General features: G+C 41.2%; 1 protein-coding gene across 5 annotated transcripts in view; it reads right to left on the reverse strand.

Annotated features, from left to right (window-relative positions):
* The window catches only part of pax3a (paired box 3a), a 30,902-nt gene extending 9,143 nt beyond the window's left edge, over positions 1-21,759 (reverse strand). Inside the window, exons 1-6 of one of the 5 annotated variants that reach the window (XM_046052321.1) lie at positions 21,704-21,759; positions 19,168-19,226; positions 8,568-9,096; positions 7,700-7,935; positions 7,155-7,284; positions 6,732-6,875 (exon numbers count right to left, since the gene is read on the reverse strand). In XM_046052321.1, the coding sequence (XP_045908277.1) occupies positions 6,732-6,875; positions 7,155-7,284; positions 7,700-7,935; positions 8,568-8,652 (595 nt within the window). In that variant the 5' untranslated portion in view covers positions 8,653-9,096; positions 19,168-19,226; positions 21,704-21,759. Of the gene's footprint in view, positions 1-6,731; positions 6,876-7,154; positions 7,285-7,699; positions 7,936-8,567; positions 9,127-19,167; positions 19,227-21,128; positions 21,438-21,703 lie in introns of those variants that run through there. The other 4 variants (XM_046052323.1, XM_046052322.1, XM_046052320.1 and 1 more) reach the window with 4 other exon arrangements.
* Between the last annotated feature and the right edge of the window lie 193 nt (positions 21,760-21,952).

Genomic DNA, 21,952 nt, shown 5'->3' on the forward strand with positions numbered 1-21,952 from the left:
GGGGGGGGGGGGGGGGGGGGGGGGGGGGGGGGGGGGGGGGGGGGGGGGGGGGGGGGGGGGGGGGGGGGGGGGGGGGGGGGGGGGGGGGGGGGGGGCCACAAAGGGGTCCAGAGAAGGGCCACTGGGGGCTGTGAAGGGGCACAGCAGGGGAGCACCCCTTCATCCCCTCCCTCCGCGGCCTGAGGGAAACAGAGCTGGGGGAGGGGGAGTTGAAGAGGTTGACATGGAGAGGAGATGGGAAGCTGAAGGCACCTGAAGAAGATGCTGGGGAAGGGGTGTGGGGTGCCAAGCTAAGGAGAATGGGGGTGTCGGCCATTCTTAAAAGTGGACCTGTCCCTTCCATCTCATCCATTCTCTTGCTCTGTGCTCACTCGTAGCTGCTTGCACATCTTTGACAGCTTACGCTGCTGTGGATCAATTTTAAGGCACGCTGATGCAGAAGCGTACTCGGAGAGGGTTGTTCCCACACATTCCCTGCAACAAACGGCAGAAGAGGATCCTAAACACACAAAGGGAGGCCTCGACCTCCATACTTAAACACCCAAATCAAATTTTACGCTGCAGCTAAAGCACCAGGGAGCTCAAAATACTCCATAGCCACTCACAGTTTGGCTGTGGCTCTGACAAGAGTCTTAATAGAAAGATAGATTATTATCCCTCAAGCGGAAATGGGGGCTGCTGCAGCATCATCCATAAAACAGACGTTTCAAAACAAAGTAAGATGCAGGTTAATAAACTGATAAAAAGCTAGCTTAGATAGTAGGGTGAATGGTGGATAATTTATTTAACATGGTTTGGAGGGCAGTAGTTAGCACATCGGAGTGGTTTGTTCAACAAGTAAAATCAACAGGTTCCTTTCCCTGATCAGATACTCCTAAATAAAATTAAACAAGTGTATTTACAGGTGTGTTTGTGCACACACATTTAAACATCAGCAGAAAAAGGACAGTGCTACAGACTGACCGCTCAAGGTAAACAGAACCATTTATCGATTATAGAGAGGAGACTGACAGGCACGGAAGATAAACTCCAGAGGGTCACAGATGTGAACTTTGGGGAACGTCCAGTTCCATTAGCTTCACCTGCCGCAGCAGTGCCTCTAGCAGGCCAAAAAAAAAAAAACAAGTGCGGACTCCTACTGCGAGAATAAAGACTGCTCTTGTTTACTGCATAGTCTAGATCAGCCAGGGCAAGCCTTGCCAAGCATTCATCCCCCTCCCATCCGTTCAAGAGATGTTAATATGAAGAGACATGCACAGGCGCACACATCCATGTGTGTGGATCCAAACACATAGCTTGAAATTGCCAAATACAATGAATGAGGTGGAAAGAGTGATATAATGTACGAGTTAGAATCGACATAGATAATAAAGGAAGGGAAAGAAGCATAGAAATCTAGAGAAGGGGACGAAAGAGAAAAGGGATGAAGAGCCTCAGTGAGAAAGAGAAAGAGAAGTGGGGCATATGGGGAAGTTTATAGCCTTGTCTTGGTAGGGGCTGGATAGCCCTTCCTCCAGGGGCTGTTAATAGAGAAGGTAATTGAGCTGGTGACATGTGTTCGCAACCCAAAACAAAGGGCATAACAGACAAATGAACTAGTTATTTGCCCAGGGAAGTAGATCAGGCCCTTTCAGGCCACGGAGCATAGTGCGAGAGGGCCACTGAATAAAATAGTGGCATGCCACATAGAGCCAGAGCGAGCAGATGCACTGGAGGAAAAGAACAGTTAACTGACAGCTTATGGGCTCAGCTGGGGTTAACAGTTAAGGGAAAATGGGAGTGAGTGGGCTGCTCACTTGACTTGCTAAAGAGCCCCCAGGAACCCGCAGCTGCCTGGGAAAAGAGGGGGGCAGATAGAGAGAAAGAGAGAGGGAAAAGATGATGCGATGGACAGAAAAAAATGGAGTGGCACTTAACGGACAAAGAAATGGCTGGCGATATGACTTTGAAAGATGTATCTCTGTCTAATATTGGTGAAGTGACAAAAAGCCACAAATGGCCCTTCATGGCCATTATATGTGCCCAGTGTGCGGTGGTTATTATTTAGTTCCACTGCGGTGCAGTTAGGTGACAGTTTCACGGTGGCATTTCCACCCTCGGGGTGGGGACAAAGCAACTGCACAGAACCCACGCAGGGACAAAGCAACAGGCCAGTCTGCCGCACGTTCCAGTCAAACGGATACTAACCAGCAGAGATACACCGGCTCAGGACAGCCTCGTTTAGGCCAGACCAAAGTCTATGCACCTTAACTAAAGTGAAGGATATTTATTCAACACAGTTTTGCTGATCAGCTATTAGGGAATCAATCAGTTGTCATCTTTCCCCAAACATTATTGTAACCTCTTTTTCCTGGGGCCTGATAGTTTTAACAGTCAGGTGACCCTAGGTCAGCCCCTGACCTTTTCACAGCTACTGCACAGTGCTGCAGAGAAGACGGCCTCACCACTGACCCTGCAACAAACTGCAGCCAACAGAGAGAGAAGACATCATCACATTCCACGTTTTCTTTTTTTAACCTGACAAACACTCATTAATGGTGTATTTATTTTAGTTTTCTAAGCTTTGGGTGCACATTTTCAACTTCTATTGTTTCACTGACTGTGTTTGGACAAAAGTAGAAAATAAAGATCTAAGTTAGAACACATTAAAAAAAAAAAATCTTATATCCTACATTTCTGTTCTTTTTTAGTGGAATTCTGTGTTCAGAGAGGGGAAAAGAGACATTAATCAAAACAGCAACAGAGTTGTGCAGGCATGTCATAATGTGCAATGTGTTTGGACGAAACAGCTCCACAAAAACTGAGGCTAAACAAAGTTAAGTGATTGACAACGCTGTCTGGCTTTACTCAATTAACTATCCCATTGTGTTCCTCTTTGCAGAGTCCCCTCACCCCCGACCCTTTTCTCTTCACACTCCTTTATCCTCCCCATCACAGAGTTTTGCTTGGCTAATACTTCCAAGGAAATAGAGAGTTCTTTTTATACTGGGGCTCCTCTCCTTGACCTTCCATTGCTCATTGCTTCTTTTTCAGTCACTTCACAGTGTCTCTGGGGTTAGTGGGGAGAATGTGGAGAGTACATCAGCGCCGAGGGGCCGGCTCAGGGCAGGACCCCAGCCCATTACTTCAAAGTTGGCCTGCATTCATTAATTGTCCTTTGAATTAATATTGGAGGATCACAATGTGGGTGCCAACAGAGAAAGAGGCTTTAATGAAGCATAGAGTCTGCATTCAGTTGCAGATCAGCCAGTGTGGATTTTTTCTTTCTTTTTTTAGAAAGAGGGAGCCTTGAGAATCATGCCAACACAGAACACAGGAGTGTTTAGTATTTGTATTTGAGAAGAGGGTAATCTATCTATCTATCTATCTATCTATCTATCTATCTATCTATCTATCTATCTATCTATCCTATATATCTATCTATACCTCTCAAGGGCAGAAATATTTTTATTTTTGTTTGTTTTTCTCCAGCAGCCCACTTGGCTAAACTAGCATTATAATCACTATTAAGACTGGAAAACATAGAGTGAGGCCCTCATATAAATTTCTCCATTATCCAGCCCTGAGAGGAAAATGGAAATGTGGCTGTAGCAGACATTCCTCTGGTTGTATTGAGGCCTTCTGTCTCCTGTGACTCCTCTGAACCTCCAATCATAAACTCATAAACCGTGGAAATGCACAGACACACGTTCTAGAAATTCAACATCTATCTCTGTGTTTACAGTTGTGGGTTATTGCCATGCGGCTCACTTTCCTTTGCTCCCTGCGTGCGAGAGAAATCTATCTGTTTATGTTGTTTGATGTCTCATGAGAATACAAGTTTTGAACTTAGAAAATTGGATTAGATGGCTCGGATGTGGCAGCTGCTAGTGGAAGTTTGCTACCGTCATCACTTCACTTTCGAGGGGTTTTGAGCTCAATGTATATTACATAGTCTACACTTTTTTTACTTTTACAATCGCTTGAAAATAATAACTCTCAAACACAAATATGATATCTTCTCTCTTTACTCTCTAAATTACCCTCACGCTAAATCCATGCCAAAGTCACAGGGAGCCAGTAACCCAGTTTATTTACACAAACAAAGTCCCACTCAGCTCCTTTGACAAAAGCAGCTAAATCTTTCATGTTTTGTCAGCACTTGATTCCTCCTGTCCCTCTGGCTATTTGCCTGCCTCCGGACAATAGAGGCAGGAGAATGGCAGCAGATTGTTGGAATGCACCTCAATGAAACCAATTATTACATGTTGACTGCGTTCACCATGGCAGATTTGAAAGAACTGGGCTCATTCAATTTGGCACTGCAGGATTCCCTTTAAAGAAAAGTTATCCCTTTGACTGTTTGTATTTCTGAGCTTTCTTTTTCTTCTTCTTCTTTCTCCCTCGCACCCCCACTGCCATAAATGGATCCTGCAAGAGTGGCCACTCCTCTTTTATGACTTTGGTTACTTTAATTAGTTAAATGAGGCTAAAGTGCTAACAGTAATAAATAGAGGAATGGATGCTATCAATTAATTCAGCGCCACTCACGCCAAAAACAAATTCTTGCCACATTATTTAATCTTCCAATTAAAATGAATTACCAGAGATACGCTGAGTTAGATATACTCCTGCTCTATGGGCAAATGTGATAAATGGCACAAATAGTTCTTTCAAGCTGTAGCTCAACCATGCATGTTGTCTAAACCCTGCACATCCTGGAGTAAATTCTACCTCCATAACTCAACAGTTAAAGGAGATGTAAACAACTTAGCATCAGATTCATCCCAGTAAACATCCTTTTCCCACAATGTTCCAGTCACTTCTAATGCCATGCAGACCTGGGGCTGCCCAGTATACATTATCCCACAACCCATAGCAATCCTTTTCCCAGACAAATAAATCTAAATGAGTCAGCTTTGATCTTAGCACTTAAGGAAAGCCAACAATAGTGGTAGAGGAGAAAGGGGCAGAGAGCAACAGGCCTCTCTTCACCACAACAATAGCCTCTGCAAACACCTACTTAATCAATATTTGGCCAGAAGACACTCTCAGTCCCCAAACCACCCTTTTCACATTCTAATGAAGAGCTATAAAAGAGAAAAACAACAACTACTTCCACAAAGAGACACAAGAATGAAATAGTGCTGTTCTGTATATCAATGGGGGGAAAGTGCCTTAGAGCTGTTTGCATGTATGATGTCACCAGTTTGATGTAAAGTAGCTAATGTTATTTGTTTTCTTTCAAAAAAAAAATTAAAAATCATACAGCCTAAAAATATGAATTGAAGATATATCAAAGATTTAATTTTTTCCTTATCACATGTTTTCTGAGAGTTGTATTAAACCCACTTGTTTAGCATATTAAACAAAACATGTGTTTAAAGAGGATGGTCAAAAAAGTGCCAATCAGATTAATGTAAGAATCAAGGATGCATCCTAATTTATTGATTAATCTGATTATTTCCAAATTGAATCTGCGCTGAAAAAAATTTGTTTCTTCCAGAAATGAGTTTTAGGGATGTGTCTGGCCTGGGAGAGGGAAGTGCCCACAGATATTGCATGAATGTGTTCGCCCTAAGCGGAAAGGAAAGGGGCGGACTTTGTCTGAGATGAAAGTGGAGAGAAATAAAAGGTTTGGATTTAATCTAGTGGAGAGAAGGGGTTCCCTGCGCTCACCGGCTGAAGGCGTCACGCTCACTGCGCAAAGACTGTGACAAAAGCTCTGTGCGCACAAGGAACGGCACCGTTCAGTGTTGATTACGCAAGGCCTGACGTGAATTTAACACATTTAAGGAGGGGAAAAATCACATGTTTATTTTATTTTTCTGATCTTAAGTTATGGTCTCTTAAAATGGCACAATTAAACCAAATCTAAACAAACGTACACCACTGAATAAAAGGAATACATCAGCGCGTCATCACATGATATTGCCAAAACACCAACTCTGTTTCAAGAAGTCATCAATAATTAACTATAGACTCCATCATGTCTCCAACAGCAACCTTTTTCTTTTACTGCAACACTCCTAAGACCCCAGAAACAGGTCGTAAATCAACAGATGTTTGTCTGAGCTCCCGAATCTGTATCTCCCGAATGGCAAACTGTAAACCGAAGGAAAAGCCCCCAAATTGGCACTTTTTTGAGCAGTCTATAAACCAGGTCGCACTGGGCCTATTGGTGTCCCTGAATAATTCATCGCTCATTGCGGGTTCATAATGTCTTCTCCGGGCCTTTTGTCAGTGCAGTTTTTTCTCCCTTTCTTTCCCCATTTGAAAGACACAGGCGTCTTTTTGTACACCACTGAGCCGCTCACTGGAGTTTGGCTTTTGTGCCCGTCAAACTGAGGTGTGAGTCTCAATGGACTCTCCCTGCTTTGTTCCCTGAAGTTCATCCTCAAGTGTCCGATTGTGTGTGTGTGCCATTTCTCAGGCTTGGAAGTTAGACAAATGTTTGATTATCCACTTTAAAAAATGTTTTATCTGCGCATTTGTTAAATCTCAGAAACCTAAACGCACGTGTAAGCACCTGCAACTTTAATGTATTTAACTTTCCTGTGCAGGTTATCTAAAACAGCTGGCTAAAATTTTATATTTTGTGTGTTGCCATGATTATAATAATAATTATTATTATTATTGGTTGCCGACAATGAAAAATCAACATTTCGCCTTGCGATCAGGATATTCTTCCCTTCATTTAGTTTGCAACATTTTTGAGGGTTTGTAAAGTAAAATCATAATTTTGCACTTACATCTGTCTCCCAGAATGCCATCGATGCTGTGTTTGGTCCGTGATTCGTTTTCCTCCATCTCTCTTTTCACCACTTCATCGTCGTCCTCTTCATCGTCACCAACTCCTCCGAACTTAGACCGCATGACGCGACTGATTGCGCTCACTTAGAAAAAAAAAGATTTAAAAAATGATATATTAAATACACAAGGGCAAATATAAATTACACAAAAAACAACAACCCACCAAGAGTATTTTCTAGATGCTTATGCAAAGCATAAGAGAGGGCATAAAGCATGTTTACGCCAACATATGATTGCCGATGTTCACAAATCGCCAAATAGGCAATCCTTTTCTGTATTTAATATGGTATAAAAGTTTTTTTTTATGATATACAAGCCAATCGTTTTCACATCACATTGCAGGTCCAGAAATTGTCGCCTACCTGAAGGAACGTTGTTCCTGTCGCAGATCCCATCTTTCAGTAATTTGTCCCTGATTTCCCAGCTGAACATGCCCGGGTGTTCTCTCTTGTACTCTTCGATCTTTTTGTCCACCTCTGGAGATGCGGTTTGCTTCGATTGGAGGAAGGAGAGAAGAAGAGTTTGTCACTTTTTTATTTCAAGGCCTATGCTGTGGCGACAGGAAAGTGGAATAACTTGCTGAATTTAAGAGTGTGGAGGGCCACAAAAGATGGTTTAGCTTAGTAGAGGAGTTATAATACATCTCCATCTTTTTACAAAGGTCTCATTGAACTCAATGACTTTGAATCCGTTGTTTTAATTAACTTATTGTTTAGCCTCTGTGTTTCACGCCCAAACTGTGAGAGATTCTGCCCTTATTAATTAAAATTATTCCATAAGGTAGTTCATGGAATTTAAATCATTGACTTATTTCTGGAAACGCTGCTTATTTCACATGATTTGGTTGTCGCTTTCTTCATTTCAGATTTCTGTGAATTTACCAAACATCAACGGCCGTATCTCTCACCTTTGGCTTGCTGCCTCCGATGGCCCCCGGCCTGATGGAGCCTGTCTCCTGGTACCGGCAGAGGATTTTGGAGACGCAGCCGTGAGACACCCGCAGCTGACGGGAGATGACACAGGGACGGACGCCGTGATGGGCCATCTCCACGATTTTATGGCGGATATGGTTTGGGAGAGGTCTGCCGTTTATGAAGACGCCGCCGAGCTGGTTGACCCGACCCTGTCCTAACGGAGTGGAGACTGGACAGCGGTGCATGGGATTTAGTTAGGTGAATATTCAAAAAACTTGTAGACTAAACAGGGTGTCTTGTTTTATACAATCAAAAAATAAATGAATCTTTAGTGATGGGAAACGACTTGAAACCTGTCAGGAAAGCTTTGCATGATATAATCCAAAAGCAAGTAGGCCTACACTTTTAAAGTGCAATCAAATAAGGAAAAGCAAAGTCCTAACTGCAAATGTGTCTAAATATAGACTAAATAATAGACTAAATATTCAGCCTAAAATTGGTGTAGCCTAATTATCGTGAAATAATTAGAACATTTTTGCTGCTGGCATGAGATAATTATTTTCTTCCGGACAACTGTCAGCAATATCTCACCCAATCAATGTCGGAGACATATTAGCATTAAATAAATAAATACAATTAAAATGTTTGCCACTAATGTAAACATAACCCGGGAAAGTTTTTCTTTTGTTTTGTAAAATACATTTAAAACTTTGGACAAGCTTCAATTAGTTATTACATTTTTCTTATATTTTCTTGCAGGTTTAAAGCTTTTCAGAACTCGAGCTTGTCAACTTTTTCAGAAGTTATCTAAAAGTTGAATTTTCTCCAGCTTCTTGTCAGCAACTGGTGGTAGTCTCTTACCTTCCAGAGAGTATCCTCCCCGCGGATAATTCTGGTGGGGAGTTGGTCTCATCATTCTCGGCAAACCTCCTGCAAGAGCTGTCATGATCCCCGACTTTCTGCCAGGTAGCAGTTGAAACGGAGCTGCCTTTTACTTGTCGCTTTTAATCCTACAAAGTGCCCGTTTGTTTGTTGCAACAGTTCGCCCTCCCTACAGACGCGATGCAGCCTCCTTTTCCTTGAGTAACAGGTTGCCTCGACAAGAGAAAAGCTGAATCCCTCAGAGATTGGTATCCAGCGGCCGATGTGGGATGAGGTGAGAGTTTAAATACAAAGTGCAGGTTGCTAACAGTCCTGCGAGGATTGAGAGGATGGATGGAAGTCAAACATTTTATCTGTGGTCGCTGTCCCCTCTGACTCAGCGCTGCGCCTCCTGATTGGTGAAAGTCCCGGACGTCCAGGGGATGGAGGAGCTTTATGATTGGACAGCAGGAGCTCCCTTCTGTCTGGACTGACCTCACGAGGTCAGCCCTGTCACGGGCTTCTGCTACTGTCATGCAAGTTTCCACAAAGTGCACAACTATTAATAATAAATAAAATAAATGGCTGGGCGATGATATAGCTGATGCATATTATGCTCCTCGTTATCAAGGTCAAATAAAGTTTAATGAGAACAGTACATTCACACACACACACACACACACACACACATCCTTACAAGTACAAGAAACAAGAATGAACATTGTTAATGAAAGAATGAGCTATTAGTGGCCTTATTGTAATAAACAGTAGGGGCCTAGTTTAATATACATTAAAAATGACAAAAGGAATGCTATGATTATAAACTGGATTTTTTTTTGACAAAACAAAAAAAAAAAGGTCAACGGTGAGGATTTTACAGGCGTGGAGAGCTCATTGCAGAGCAGAGAGATATAGATACTGAAGATTTATTGCTGATTTGTGCATCCCAGGGGAATTAACTCCTCGAATATTCTTCGGTTTACAGAGTAATGATGAAACGGGACAAAAGACTGCAACAGGTGAAAATATTCCAAAAACAATCATTTTAAAGGCCCATGTTAACACAGAATGACTATGTATTATTATTATTATTGTTATTATTATTATTATAACTATTAATCATCTATAAAAAAAACAAAATGATCATCATGTCTAGAAAGCCATACCCCATTTGTTGTTAATGCAACAGTTGTAATGAGCGTAGAAGTAAAAGTAGAGCACTGCGGGGTTCAGGTCCCCCTTGCTGTGAATGAATGCATGCGCTATTGTAAAAAGCTTTATGGTGTGTCACTTTGTCATGGTATGGCATGTATGATGCTATTATTTGTAGATATTAAGATAGTCTTTATACCAAACTTATTCTTTACTATACTATACTTTATACAAACTGAAAAGTATGTTGGGGCAGACAATGTGGCTAGTTTAGCTTTCAATCACCAAAAGCATTTAGATGCAAGCATCTAAGAGCTTGGCAGTTTTTTTTAGGAATAATTTTGCTCCACCAGACAACACAGAACAATGCGTGTAGTATTAATTTTTATTTTTTTTGCACAAGGTCAACCATACCCCAAGCAAAAGCTCAGCACCGTCATCTAATTACAGACATTTAACAATAGGTGCTGCGCAAAGCCGTGGTTGAGCCACAAGGCGGTAACACATCCGTGCAAATGTTCGATTATAGACACATACAGCCACATGATGGATCACTTGACTTTTCTGAAGCTTGTAGAGTTGTGATAATTATGAAAATTTGGCGTGTTAAATAGACCTATACATTTTTCCCCTTTCCCCCCAGGAATAAGACCATCTACTGGCTGATTCTGCTCAGAGGCATCCTCAACCTGCATTCCATGAATGATTGGTTGGTCATGACCTCTATAAGACAATCTGATGCATCACTAGAGCTGACTTACTGGCAGGAGATTAATTGATCACCATCAGACCTGTCAATACTTGCTGCATTATTGTCTAAACACAACAATGATTAAGAAATGCACATTGTCACAACCTCACTATGAAGAAAATCTTCTACGTGAAAATATGAATAAGCAAAGCCAGATGTTGTGACTGTTGCTGGTGCTACTGTTGTGACAGATTTTTGTTTGCTATAAACTGGGGAAAAAACACCTATTTTGACGGGATACAAGGGCTTAAAGGACTTCTTTTAAAATCTGTGTTTTCCTTTAATTTGTAACCAACTTAATAGCAGAAGAGTGTAATTTTTCTGTCCCTTTCAGTGCAGTATCCCACAGCATGTGGCCCTATATATTTTTATTCATTGACATCATGGACAAAAAAAATGATGCAGTGAACACAGAACATGTGGAAACATGATAGGTCCATAAAAGAAGGAATGGAGGGGGGACTAAAGTTATCATACTAAAGTTTGACTATCATGAAAAGGATATTGGATCTACCATGTCAAATCAATTAGTGGGGTAAGCTGAGTCAGAAATGTGCTGTGGTGGTGGTGAACAAACTGCCTCAAAAATAAAGAACAAAATGGCCCCGAAAAAGAAACAGTGTGTTGCATTTACCAGACATACGCACAGAATAAGCCTGGGGCTTTCAAGGCTATATTTCTGAAACCAAAACAGAGTAATATGCTCTGTGTCCGCTAAAGATAAAGTTAGTCTAATAGCCTAATATAAAGCCAGTTTTGATCTTGCCTGTGGCCCAATAGCGATATGGTCCTACCCTACGCCAGACTAAGGCCTATTTAGACCACTAAAAAAATCTCCAGAACAATTTATAATACAGCTCAGTATTCATGAATAACACCATCAGATCAAATATAGATAGACATTTGCCTGCAACCAGATCATCACAGTGATTATCTGATCATCAGCTATAGGGAGTGAATCCTTGAACTAACAAGCTTCAACTCATTCTCAGAATTAAAATAGTCAGTCATGTGTTCCTTACTGTAAGACACGCTGTAACTGTAGAAAATAGGTCTATAGCTTACTGTGACAAGCAGAATGATAGATTCCTAACTTGATAACCTTAATTTGCAGTATTCATTGTGGCTTTAGTATGCTAGAATAACAGTCAGCTGTAAAACAGTGTGTGTTTAACCTTTATTCATCTTCAGAGAATCATGACACTGCTTTGACGTAATTGTTGAATAATGGGCCATAATATCAGTTTCTACACTGCAGTCACCCACTGTGGTCTAATTATAGTTGAGGCTTTGACACAGAGTACTGCCAATTATTTCTTCATAATATTCTAAACGCAGACTTGGAAATAGTGCACTCTGCAATTTCTTAGCCACATGTTATGCAGGCACACAGTTCCTAAATAAAGTTGAGGTTAATATGCAGTCTTACACTGTATTTAGTGATTAATTAAAATAAGACAATCATTAAATAAGTTTTTTCATGCATTATTCTTGTGTAAATGCCTTGATTCTTTATGTATGAAACCTAAATGCAACACGCTCTATGTTTTAACAATGGATAGAGGTTATAGGGAAGTGTGGTTATTAAGCGCTTCAAAAATAATAAGACGGCATCTGATTTTATTTTGGTTTGTGATATGTGATCAGTAATGTTTGCTGTTCTGTCTTTATTAACCAGCAGCAGTTCAGTGATGACAGTTCAAAAGAGCTCTGCATCACAAAGACTACAGAGCGGACATTGTTTGAAATAGGAGAAACGGATTAGAAGAATGGCCAGGCCGACATTTGGATAAGCATCTCAGAAACGCTTGCCTCTTCAGTATAAGGAGATCCACTCTGCGATTAGGAGCCTTGGGATGTTACCGTTACAAGGTACTTCCAAAAGGGGCACTGCTTTCCAGATGCGTTTGATCTTATCAAACATGTGACCCACAACACTTCAGTGGGAACTTAAACTGAGCACAGTTACCATAACAAAGACTCATAAGGTGAACCACGGTGAGCGAGAGAAAAGAAAAAGATAAGCAGATCGTTTGTTAACCATACAGCCCCTGGGCATGCAGGGCTACTTTAATAGTTCAGTAAATGAGGATTGAAAATTGTAAGCTAATAGGTTATGGTCCCATGATGTGCAGTGTTATCTCCTGTAAGATTCTTACCTGTACTACACCCTTATTTCACTGTGTGTGTGTGTGTGTGTGTGTGTGTGTGTCTGTCTGTAAGGGAAGAAAGATATGTTGCCTGGTGTTGTGACCACACCTTGAGGTGGATTTCCAATAGTACTTCCCTAAAAAAACTGGATGCATTTTGATAAAAAGCATAAATATATTTTACATTATGTAATGTAAAAAATGTGTTGAGCAATGAGTAAATTTGCAACTGTGAAGAATACTGTTACTGATAGGTGATGTAGAAAATGTCTGCAGATCTGCAAAAATGACTAAAATATTTTGCTTTGAAATGAACAAATACATATGACATGATCCAGCCCTTTGTTGAAATGTTTGCAATTTGCCATTTATCAAGTACTATACACATTTTCAAGGATAACACATTATATGTCCATGGGTTTTGTTTTTAAAATACATATTATAAAACATTACATACAAAACAAAATACAACATTTCTAATATCTCATGAGAGACTTTTTGTAGCATTAAATATTGATTACATAAAAATTGTTTGAACTCAGTTGAAATTAATTTAGTCAACATAAAAAATCTTGGCTATATTTTCTTCTGATATTCAGCTTATATTTACTTATATTTTTGCATGCTATGGAATCCTTGATTTCCATACTTGATTACATTTGATTGCTTGTGAGTTATTTTAAATGCTCTATATTTGTATTGCACCTTTCTAGTCTTTGTGACCATTCAAAGAGCTTTTACACTCACCCATTCACACACATTCATACACTGATCCTAAGTCAAATGGAAACTTACATTCACACGCATTCATACACCGATGGAGTAGCCATCGGTCAAGGTTTTTAAAGGAGAACTAAATGTAACAAGAACCTTTACAACACATCTTCGGTCAGATTACTGTTTTCATTACTAAATGTAACTCATGTAAATAACTCAATCAAATGTAATCAATTACATGTAATTGTATGTAACTGTAATCCAGTTAGGCCCAATATGCTACTACCCAACCCTGCATAGTGCAGGTACTACCACTGTACAAACTTGCACGCATAAATTCAGCCACAAGAGGGCAGACGTTAGCTCAATCTATGTGGACACATACTACAGCTCATACAGTTTGCAGTATGCCTGATACCATGACACCCACAGACCTCCCCAAAGAATCTTAATGTTAGGTGATTTATTTATGGTATGGATGCTACAGGTGATGTCAAAACGTGTCTGGACTACAGACATGAAACAGTTCTGTCCAACTGTGTCGCACAGGTGCATCTGTGCCATGACATGCCTTAGCAACAAGGCCTAAATAAAATAGTGGCCTAAATATTCAGTCAAGATTCTTTTCTGTTACCCCATAAAAGTCCCCATAAAAGCAAAAGATCACGTTTAGAATCAAACTGTGACTGAAATACTTATACTCAGAGGTACTGAGCTATGTGAAGTAAAGGAATGCCGAAACCATGTAGAAGATGAGGCCTAATATAGCACTTGCATGAATGGGGAACATAATTTCCAAATGTCTGTCCTTCATGCTTAACGTTTTAAAGTCAAGGCATTCAAAGACCAAACCTTGTAATCCATTAAAGAACAGTTTCGATTTATTATGGCTTGGGTCTTGTTTTTGTGGTTTGGGTCATCATTTGAAGGAGTGTATATGTGTGCTAACCAGTACCTTTCCTTTCATGCATAACTTTGGTTGAACCTTAAACTTTTTAAAGTTAAGCACGAAGAAGGACGGCGGATCATAAATTGACATCTACAGTGGTGCTGAGCTGCAGCTGAAGGTGTCACTGCTGACCGCACAGCTCGGCGCTGTCCACTGCCCGTGGTGCTGAAAAGCAGAGGGCCAAAAAAAAATAATACGCCGCGCACTTTACTGTCTCTTCAGGCGCTAAATTCTAATTACACGGTCAAATGGACCTATTAAATTCATCTAATAGGCTACACATGACCCACACTTGTGACACATCAACAAGGTGTCCTAAACCAAGTTGGGAAATCAATTTGAACGAGTATCTACCGTACTTTTATGTATGGTGAACGGGTTTTAGTTCTGGTAATGTGATCACAATGAAGCCTATAGTCGGTCCCTGTGCATGAGCTGTGCCCCCCACGCCGGTTACGCAGAGAGTCCGACAACCGGGTGGAGCCACGGAAGCTAAAGGTACTGACTCACTGCCAGAAATGCAGAGAGAGAACTGTTTTCACTTTACAACGTTGTATTGCCAACCGGGCCTTTTTTCCTCTGGAAATAGCAACAGGCCTATATGCTCTGGGAATTTTGACACTGTAGTAAGACGGAACATGGCGGAGGCGGTCAATACAGGAGACGACGGTAGCTCCGTTCCGCCTGACGTGACCGACACGTTTCCCTAGAAATACGAGTGCAAAATATGCTACAACTGCTTCGACCTGGACCTCCACACTCCCAAACGGCTCTACTGTTCCCACACTTTCTGCCAGCAGTGCCTCGACGCTCTGCACTGCCGGGAGGGGGGGGGGGGGGGTCTGTTGCCCCGTGTGTCGCCGCCCAACACCGGTACCGGAATATCGGGTTCACAACCTCCCCGACAACACCGCAGTGGCTGAAGCGCTCCCGCCTAAAACGCACGAGCCTGCGGACTCATCAAACGCAGACGTCCAGCCGCGTCCATCCCTCTCTTCGGTCACCTCCCCAGAGAGCAACGACAGCTGTCACACTTGCAAACGACTTATGTGTGTGACCTGCTGCGTGTGTGCCATCCTCGTCTCCCTGTCCATCGGGGTGTTCTTAATTTTGGTTGTTATCATTGCACATAGGCTACGATAACTGTCGATTTCAGTTTTTTTTAACAACACACCGCCCGTCGGCCTTGTCTGTTTGTTGCCAGTGGCCTCGCCCTACTCTCTCTCATTCCCACTTGGGTAATGTGCATGTTGAAGTACTGACCTGAAACGGAAGCAAGCAACTTCAGTTCCCTCACCAAATATAATGTGATCCTCTGGCTGCAGAGCTAAGACACACAAACGTAGGCTATAAGCTGGCCAGTATAATAAAAGGGACATTTGTTTATTTATTTCTCTGTCACTTGTATGCTTCAGTATCTGTGAATATCTGTGGCTTTTACTTTAAAATGGGTTCCAATTTGTGACCATTCAGTTTCAATTTGGTTAGTGCAATTTCTGAGAGCCTGTGTAAATCGTCCTGAGGTCATGTAGCATCCCCGGTTTGAACCAGTTTCTTGTCATGCACCTTTTGAATACCTTGATGATTGCATGTCACAGTAGGACAAAGCACACGTGTAAAAAAGAATGATGGCTAAATTCCATTTAGCTACTTCAATGGCAGGGTCCTAGTGTTAGTGCATGCTGGCTCACTGTCACATACTGGGACACCGTTGACAGAAAGGCGCCATCCTTAATGTTATTAGTAAAACACTGCTTTTCCTGCTATGACTCAAAATCTCTGTTGTGACCTAAATGGATGGTTTTATGAGGATCATGGCTCAATCAAAATATGTACACTATCTACAATGTCCATAAAACATTTCAAATGCTTAATTAGGAGAAAGAACACTTTAACCAGTCATGCAATTGGAAACTTTAGCAAAGACTCACTTTAATGATAGTAATACTTAATCTCCTCCCATATTTGTTTCCTGCACTTAAATTATTTATACGATGTATTTTCCAACTGTACAAGCAGGTGTATGTGTATACTGTATGTATGAGTCAAGCTATCAGGATGATTTACTATAATCCTATTTGAAACAGGGTTCTCTGCACATCTCCAAGCAATACACAGCAGGTGCTTCCCAGTTTGAGGACTGCAGCAAACATCCACAGGAAAAACAGAGCCTGGAGAACACTGATTCATTTACAGCCTTCGACACTATTTTAAATTCTACTACTAACGTTTTTACTATGGAACAGCATGACACCTTTGTTCACTTTCTAGACTTTACACAAGGGGAAACAAGAGAAAATAACAGTATTATTGAGGCTACAATATATAATAAAGGCTTACACAGGAACACACTTTCAGAGAGCTCAGAGTAATCACCAAAACAGCTCATCTGCAACACTCCTATTAGGCCATCTTTAAGACTGCACAGAAACTGCAGTAGCCTATACTGTTACAGATTTAAAGCTGCTGAAAAGATAGAGCATTCTCAGTACAGTGGTTACCCCACATCATATATCTCTCCAGAGGGCTCTAGATACAGATAGGGAATCCCAGTTAGTCAAGAATACTAGAGGTACACTACTTACTTACGAATCCCTTCTACCACGCAGGGTCAAAAACATTATCCCTGTACATTACAATGTCCTCAAAAGTCATGTATCTTAAATAATATCACCTCTGTGCCTTCCTTGACCACAGTCAAACGTTCTCAAAATACGAGAGACAGACTAGTTTGTTCTAACACTAGAAAACCACCTAACATTATCCACATAGAGGCATGTTGGATTCCAGCAGAGCCTTTTGGCTTAAATGAAGAACTGAATTAGTGATGTTTCCTCTTTTTGTTGTACTTGATAGGTGCAGCTCCTCTTTAGTATTCTGTCATTTTCATCTCTGTTACTCTAAGATGTGTTCTTTTGTCTCTGATGTGGTTCTAATGCATGGGGTATGGTACTTGGACAGTGGCTATGGCAACTCTGGGATTCATTATTCAGTAGATTTGAAAGCCTGTTCAACTATCCAATCATGATAGTACACCTGTTCTCGGTTGACTGTATACGTTGTTTGCCTCCTGTCTCTGTCAGTTTTGACTCTAATGATGCAGTCGTGTCAAAACGTTAGTCTGTTTGCAGTCTCTGTTTTCTATTTTTCTCTTGTTTTCTAACAACATGACCTATTGTGTCAATAACAGAAGCTGCTAACCCCATAACCACCTCTCTGTGATTACACTGACTCCCCGTGGTGGACTAGGACAGTGGGGGATCCCAGGCCAATGACCCTGAGGGGACGTGAGCCTTCACAAGATGAGAGAAATAACTTTGGGGTAGGGGGCCAAAATAAGTAGTGTTGTAAAGTAGTGAGACAATGGAAGTGCATTTGACTTCCTAGGGTTCTTAAATCATCTGATGGGCTTATGTTTGCTTTCCCAAGTCATATAAACTGCAAAAAAATATAACCTCCACTAACGACTTGGTCCACGGCCAGGTCTTAGGTTACAGGGAAGTGTGAAATAAAAGAATGCTTAATTGTATTTGTTTTTGTTTTGAGAAAATGTAATGAGACGAGTTGCTCTCAATTCACTGGGTTTGGGTTATTATTTCAGTAATGATTCAAGAAGATGTCTCCATTTAGTTCAGGTATCTGCTGAATCCCAATAACACAGTGGGTATTTGGCTCCACTTAGTGTTGTTTTAAAAGGCGACACTGGTCTCAGGAGTTAAAATTTATCTCTTTCAGGTCTCTCAAAGGGACTGCTTCATTTGGTCATCCAGTCGGTGAGTAATGCCACTTAAATGCCACCGTGACAAAAGCTTGAGAAAAAAGAAGGGGTGGCAGGCTCCCACTGGGAGCCATAGGCAACACTGTCTGGGGCAGAGAGCTTCATTTCACAGGGTCCACAGGGCTTAAAGTTAAAGATTACTTTGAAATCTGCATCCCCTACCATCAAACTCTCTCACTATTGCCCACCTTCCCTCCTCCCTGGAGCCATCACTCCCTCTCCCGAAAAATAAGAAGCTGTCGCCACAGAGCAGGGGATGAGTTGGGAGCAGATCCTCTTTGATGACAGAGAAGGATCCTTTTGTTCACTAATCCCCCCCCACCCCCCTTTCCCTATAAGTCTAACAACGTCAAAGGGCTCCTTGATCAGCCAGGGGCTCAAAAGTTATTAGTTTACTTGTTTGACTTTAAAAGACAGTATATGTAATGTATATAATATATGCAACAGTGATGTCTTATATACACCTCTCGCAAAGGCACATTGATTTCATTGAAGTTTTTTAACTTTGGTGTTTTCAGTGTGCGCAAGCCTCTTTGAGAGCAGCAAGTACATAAACGGAGCATATCAACAAGTAAATTCCCTGACAAGTCACATGACACTGGTCAGTGGTTGCCATAGGTGGATCCAGAGGGAACAGCCACTAGACACTGTGCAGGCTGTCAAGAAAGACAGGGTCGCCCAGAAACAGACAGGATACATTTCCTCTCTTCCTGTGTCTTGCCCTTAAGTGTGTGCAAAGTGTGTCCTTGTGTCATTATCAGATTGGACACACGTATTTCACAGAGGAGATGAAAGTGTTCCTTTTGCCCCAAACATCTGCCTTCTGATGCTTTGTGTCCCATCAAGATGACCTCAAAGACATAGCCTGAGGAGAGCGATTATCACCACTCTGAGCGCACTCTGGCTCGTCATGTGATCGCACGCTTGTGTGGATGTTTGTGCCCAAGCGTGTGTCCATGAGAAGGAAGAGGCGTGAGTTTGCGCGTGCATATATTTGCCAGACGATGTCTGTACAGACGTATGGCCTAACAAGCATGCAAGCACTAGAAAAGGCCAATGAGAAGGGATCAATGTCCAGGGTCAAAGTGTCAAACATGGCTTACCTCGTCATTTCACTTTCATCTTGCCGCTCTTTAGAAGTCAAAGAAAAGTTTCCTCTGTCCTGAAAACAGATACAAACACTGTTGGATCCTTGCTCTGTCAAGCTGAAACAAATAGCATTGTGAAAGTGCAGCGAACAGCCCTAGATAGAGAAGAATTGCTCACTGACTCCCTCTAGTGTACATAAGTGAGAATGTAGCAAAGAAAAAAAAAAGGAAACACAAGCCTACTGTGTAAATTATAAAATTATATTAAATAAAATACATATATAATAATTCATTGGGTTTTTTTTTAATTGCTGCCTCTAGCTGTCACTCTATTTAGTTTCTACATGCACCCATATACATTTTATCAGAGTGGCCAAAACACAACAAGTAGAGCAACCCAAGAGATATTTTAGGGTTCAGTGTTTCTTGGTCAAATTTACAGGGAGAGTAATGATGGGTTGTAACACCAACTACCAAGCAGTCATCCACTGTTTTTAGTAGCTTCTTCATTATGTGTTGCAACTATGCAAACTATGCAGTCAGCGGTGCATTCTGCCCAATTACATCTTCTTTTTTTCAAATGGCCACCACTTACAGGGGACTATATATATTTTCAACAGTAGCAGTATGACTAATCAACACATCAGATGGCTCCATTGGGGATGGTGTCTGTCAGATGACTGCAGTCTAGGGAAAGGAACTGATTTCTATAAATCTTTGTATTAACTTTTTTGTTAAGGAGGGCAAACTCCTCCTCCTCCATTTATCTACTCCACCCATCACCCTCATCTGGATCGCACTCTTCTCTCTCATCATCCCATACTGAAAAATGAGAGGACAGAACTTGACCGGGATAATATATAAGGTTAGAGGCTAAGGCTAGAGTACAAAGAGCTACAAGTCAAGGCAGCAGGGCAGACATCTCTTACATTCCCTGAACAAGTCTCTCTTGCTAAAGATACCTACAACAGTTATTATGATATTTAATTGTGATAAAGCCTCTTTATGTCTATTTAATTAATAAAATTGTTACTGTTGTGCAAAATCTATTGCAAATGATGGAAGCTATTGCAAAAGCTATGTGAGTTACAGTTAGGTATTACTGAATAGAGGTGAGGGAAATGTACATTAGCACCACCAGCTGCTGAAAGTTAATTTTGCAATGGTAAGCCAATACTGTATTTTCTGCACTTAAAGCATTTAAAGTCATACATAAAGCTACTGTTACGGTTTTGATGTATTTTGTTTATGGAGGCTTTTGAATACCATCTCAATAAACAGTAGCCTATTAGAATCTGACTAAATGTCTTGGATATAATTTGGATTCTATTGGATTGTGGGTGACCATTATTAGAGCAAGAGTTTTTTTTTAATTAATATTTTCTGTAGTCTTTTGTAGGCCCACTGGGATTTTAAGCAGACACCTCCTATGATCAACTTTATTTGGTATGACTGAGTTTCTATTGTTTGTATTTGTATTGTTTTTATCATCCAGTGATGTCTTTTAATTTCTGATTAATCATTTTAAATCTACTGTTATAAGAAAATATGACATTAATAGGATAAATATAAAATAGGTGTGCAGGTGTCTGACATATTCAAAACACAACAGGGTAATATTCATAAAGTTTAAAAACTGTATATTGTACTTGGGGAAATGCATTTTTTCGCTGTTCTCACTTGCTTTCTGTTTTGGAAATGAAGACAACTACTGTTACTTTACCTTACTTCAGACTCTTATGGCTTATTATATTTATGAATGGTACGCCATTCAAAAATGTACCTATGGTACCTTCAAGGACCATTGCTAGGTGCGGTTATGCAGAGACGTTTGGGTAATATTTCTGGTGTACAGGCTTTGACGTTAGTCACTAGCATGGACTGTATCTGCTCACTAGTCATGGCTAGGCTATAGACCTCTCCACAGATAGAGGGAAGTTGGAGTTTCGGTGCTTTTCATATTAACACTTTCATACCGTGCTTCATTCAGGAAAGGCAAAGGGATCCGATGATGACTGTTCACCACTCGAGTATGCAGTCCCACACAGTCAGATGAATTACCCACACAACTGTGATACATATTCAGTATGTTATGCTCCATAGGTAACTCACAATACGGCTTTTTTTGTAGCCTATCGTTCATACGTTCGTTCTCTGCCTTTCTTTAGTTAAAGCTAAGGGGTGTAAAGTATCCACCGCCTCCAAAGCCACTCCCCCAAAACACATGGGCTGTTTCTCATAACGGAGTTACCCATGTTCGGACTTCTGTACTTTAAAGCTCGGACTTGGCAAGTTCGGCTCGGGAGTACAAACTCCCAGGAACGGGAGCACGCCGTCAGTCATTCAGCTATTGGAACAGCAGCGGATTTAATGACGGCCGGACCCGTTAGCGGGCGGGACCTCACATCTCCGAAAACGTCGAAGCAAATTTTTAAATCAGCTCTGTCTTGATAAATCAGCCACATATTTGTAGTTTAAACAACTATATTCCCGCATAAAAAACTCTTAAAACTACTATATGTGTCACAAGAACAGCAGTATTATAAATTACAGTTCTGAGTTTTCTCGTCCGACATTTCATCTTTTTGGCGGCGAAATGCATTCTGGGATATCTGGCGATCCGAAGTCCACACAAGTCACCACCGATGCAGGCTCGGTAAAAGGGGCGGGGCGAGAACACATCCGGGTATTTGACTGTACTTGGCTGGATGCGGACTTTTGAATTGGAACAGTACTTTGGCTGCGACTGATGACGTTTCACAAGTTCACAAGTCCACAAGAACACAAGTACAGACAAGAA

The sequence above is a fragment of the Micropterus dolomieu genome, linkage group LG06, assembly GCF_021292245.1.
Source record: "Micropterus dolomieu isolate WLL.071019.BEF.003 ecotype Adirondacks linkage group LG06, ASM2129224v1, whole genome shotgun sequence".
Lineage (NCBI taxonomy): Eukaryota > Metazoa > Chordata > Actinopteri > Centrarchiformes > Centrarchidae > Micropterus > Micropterus dolomieu.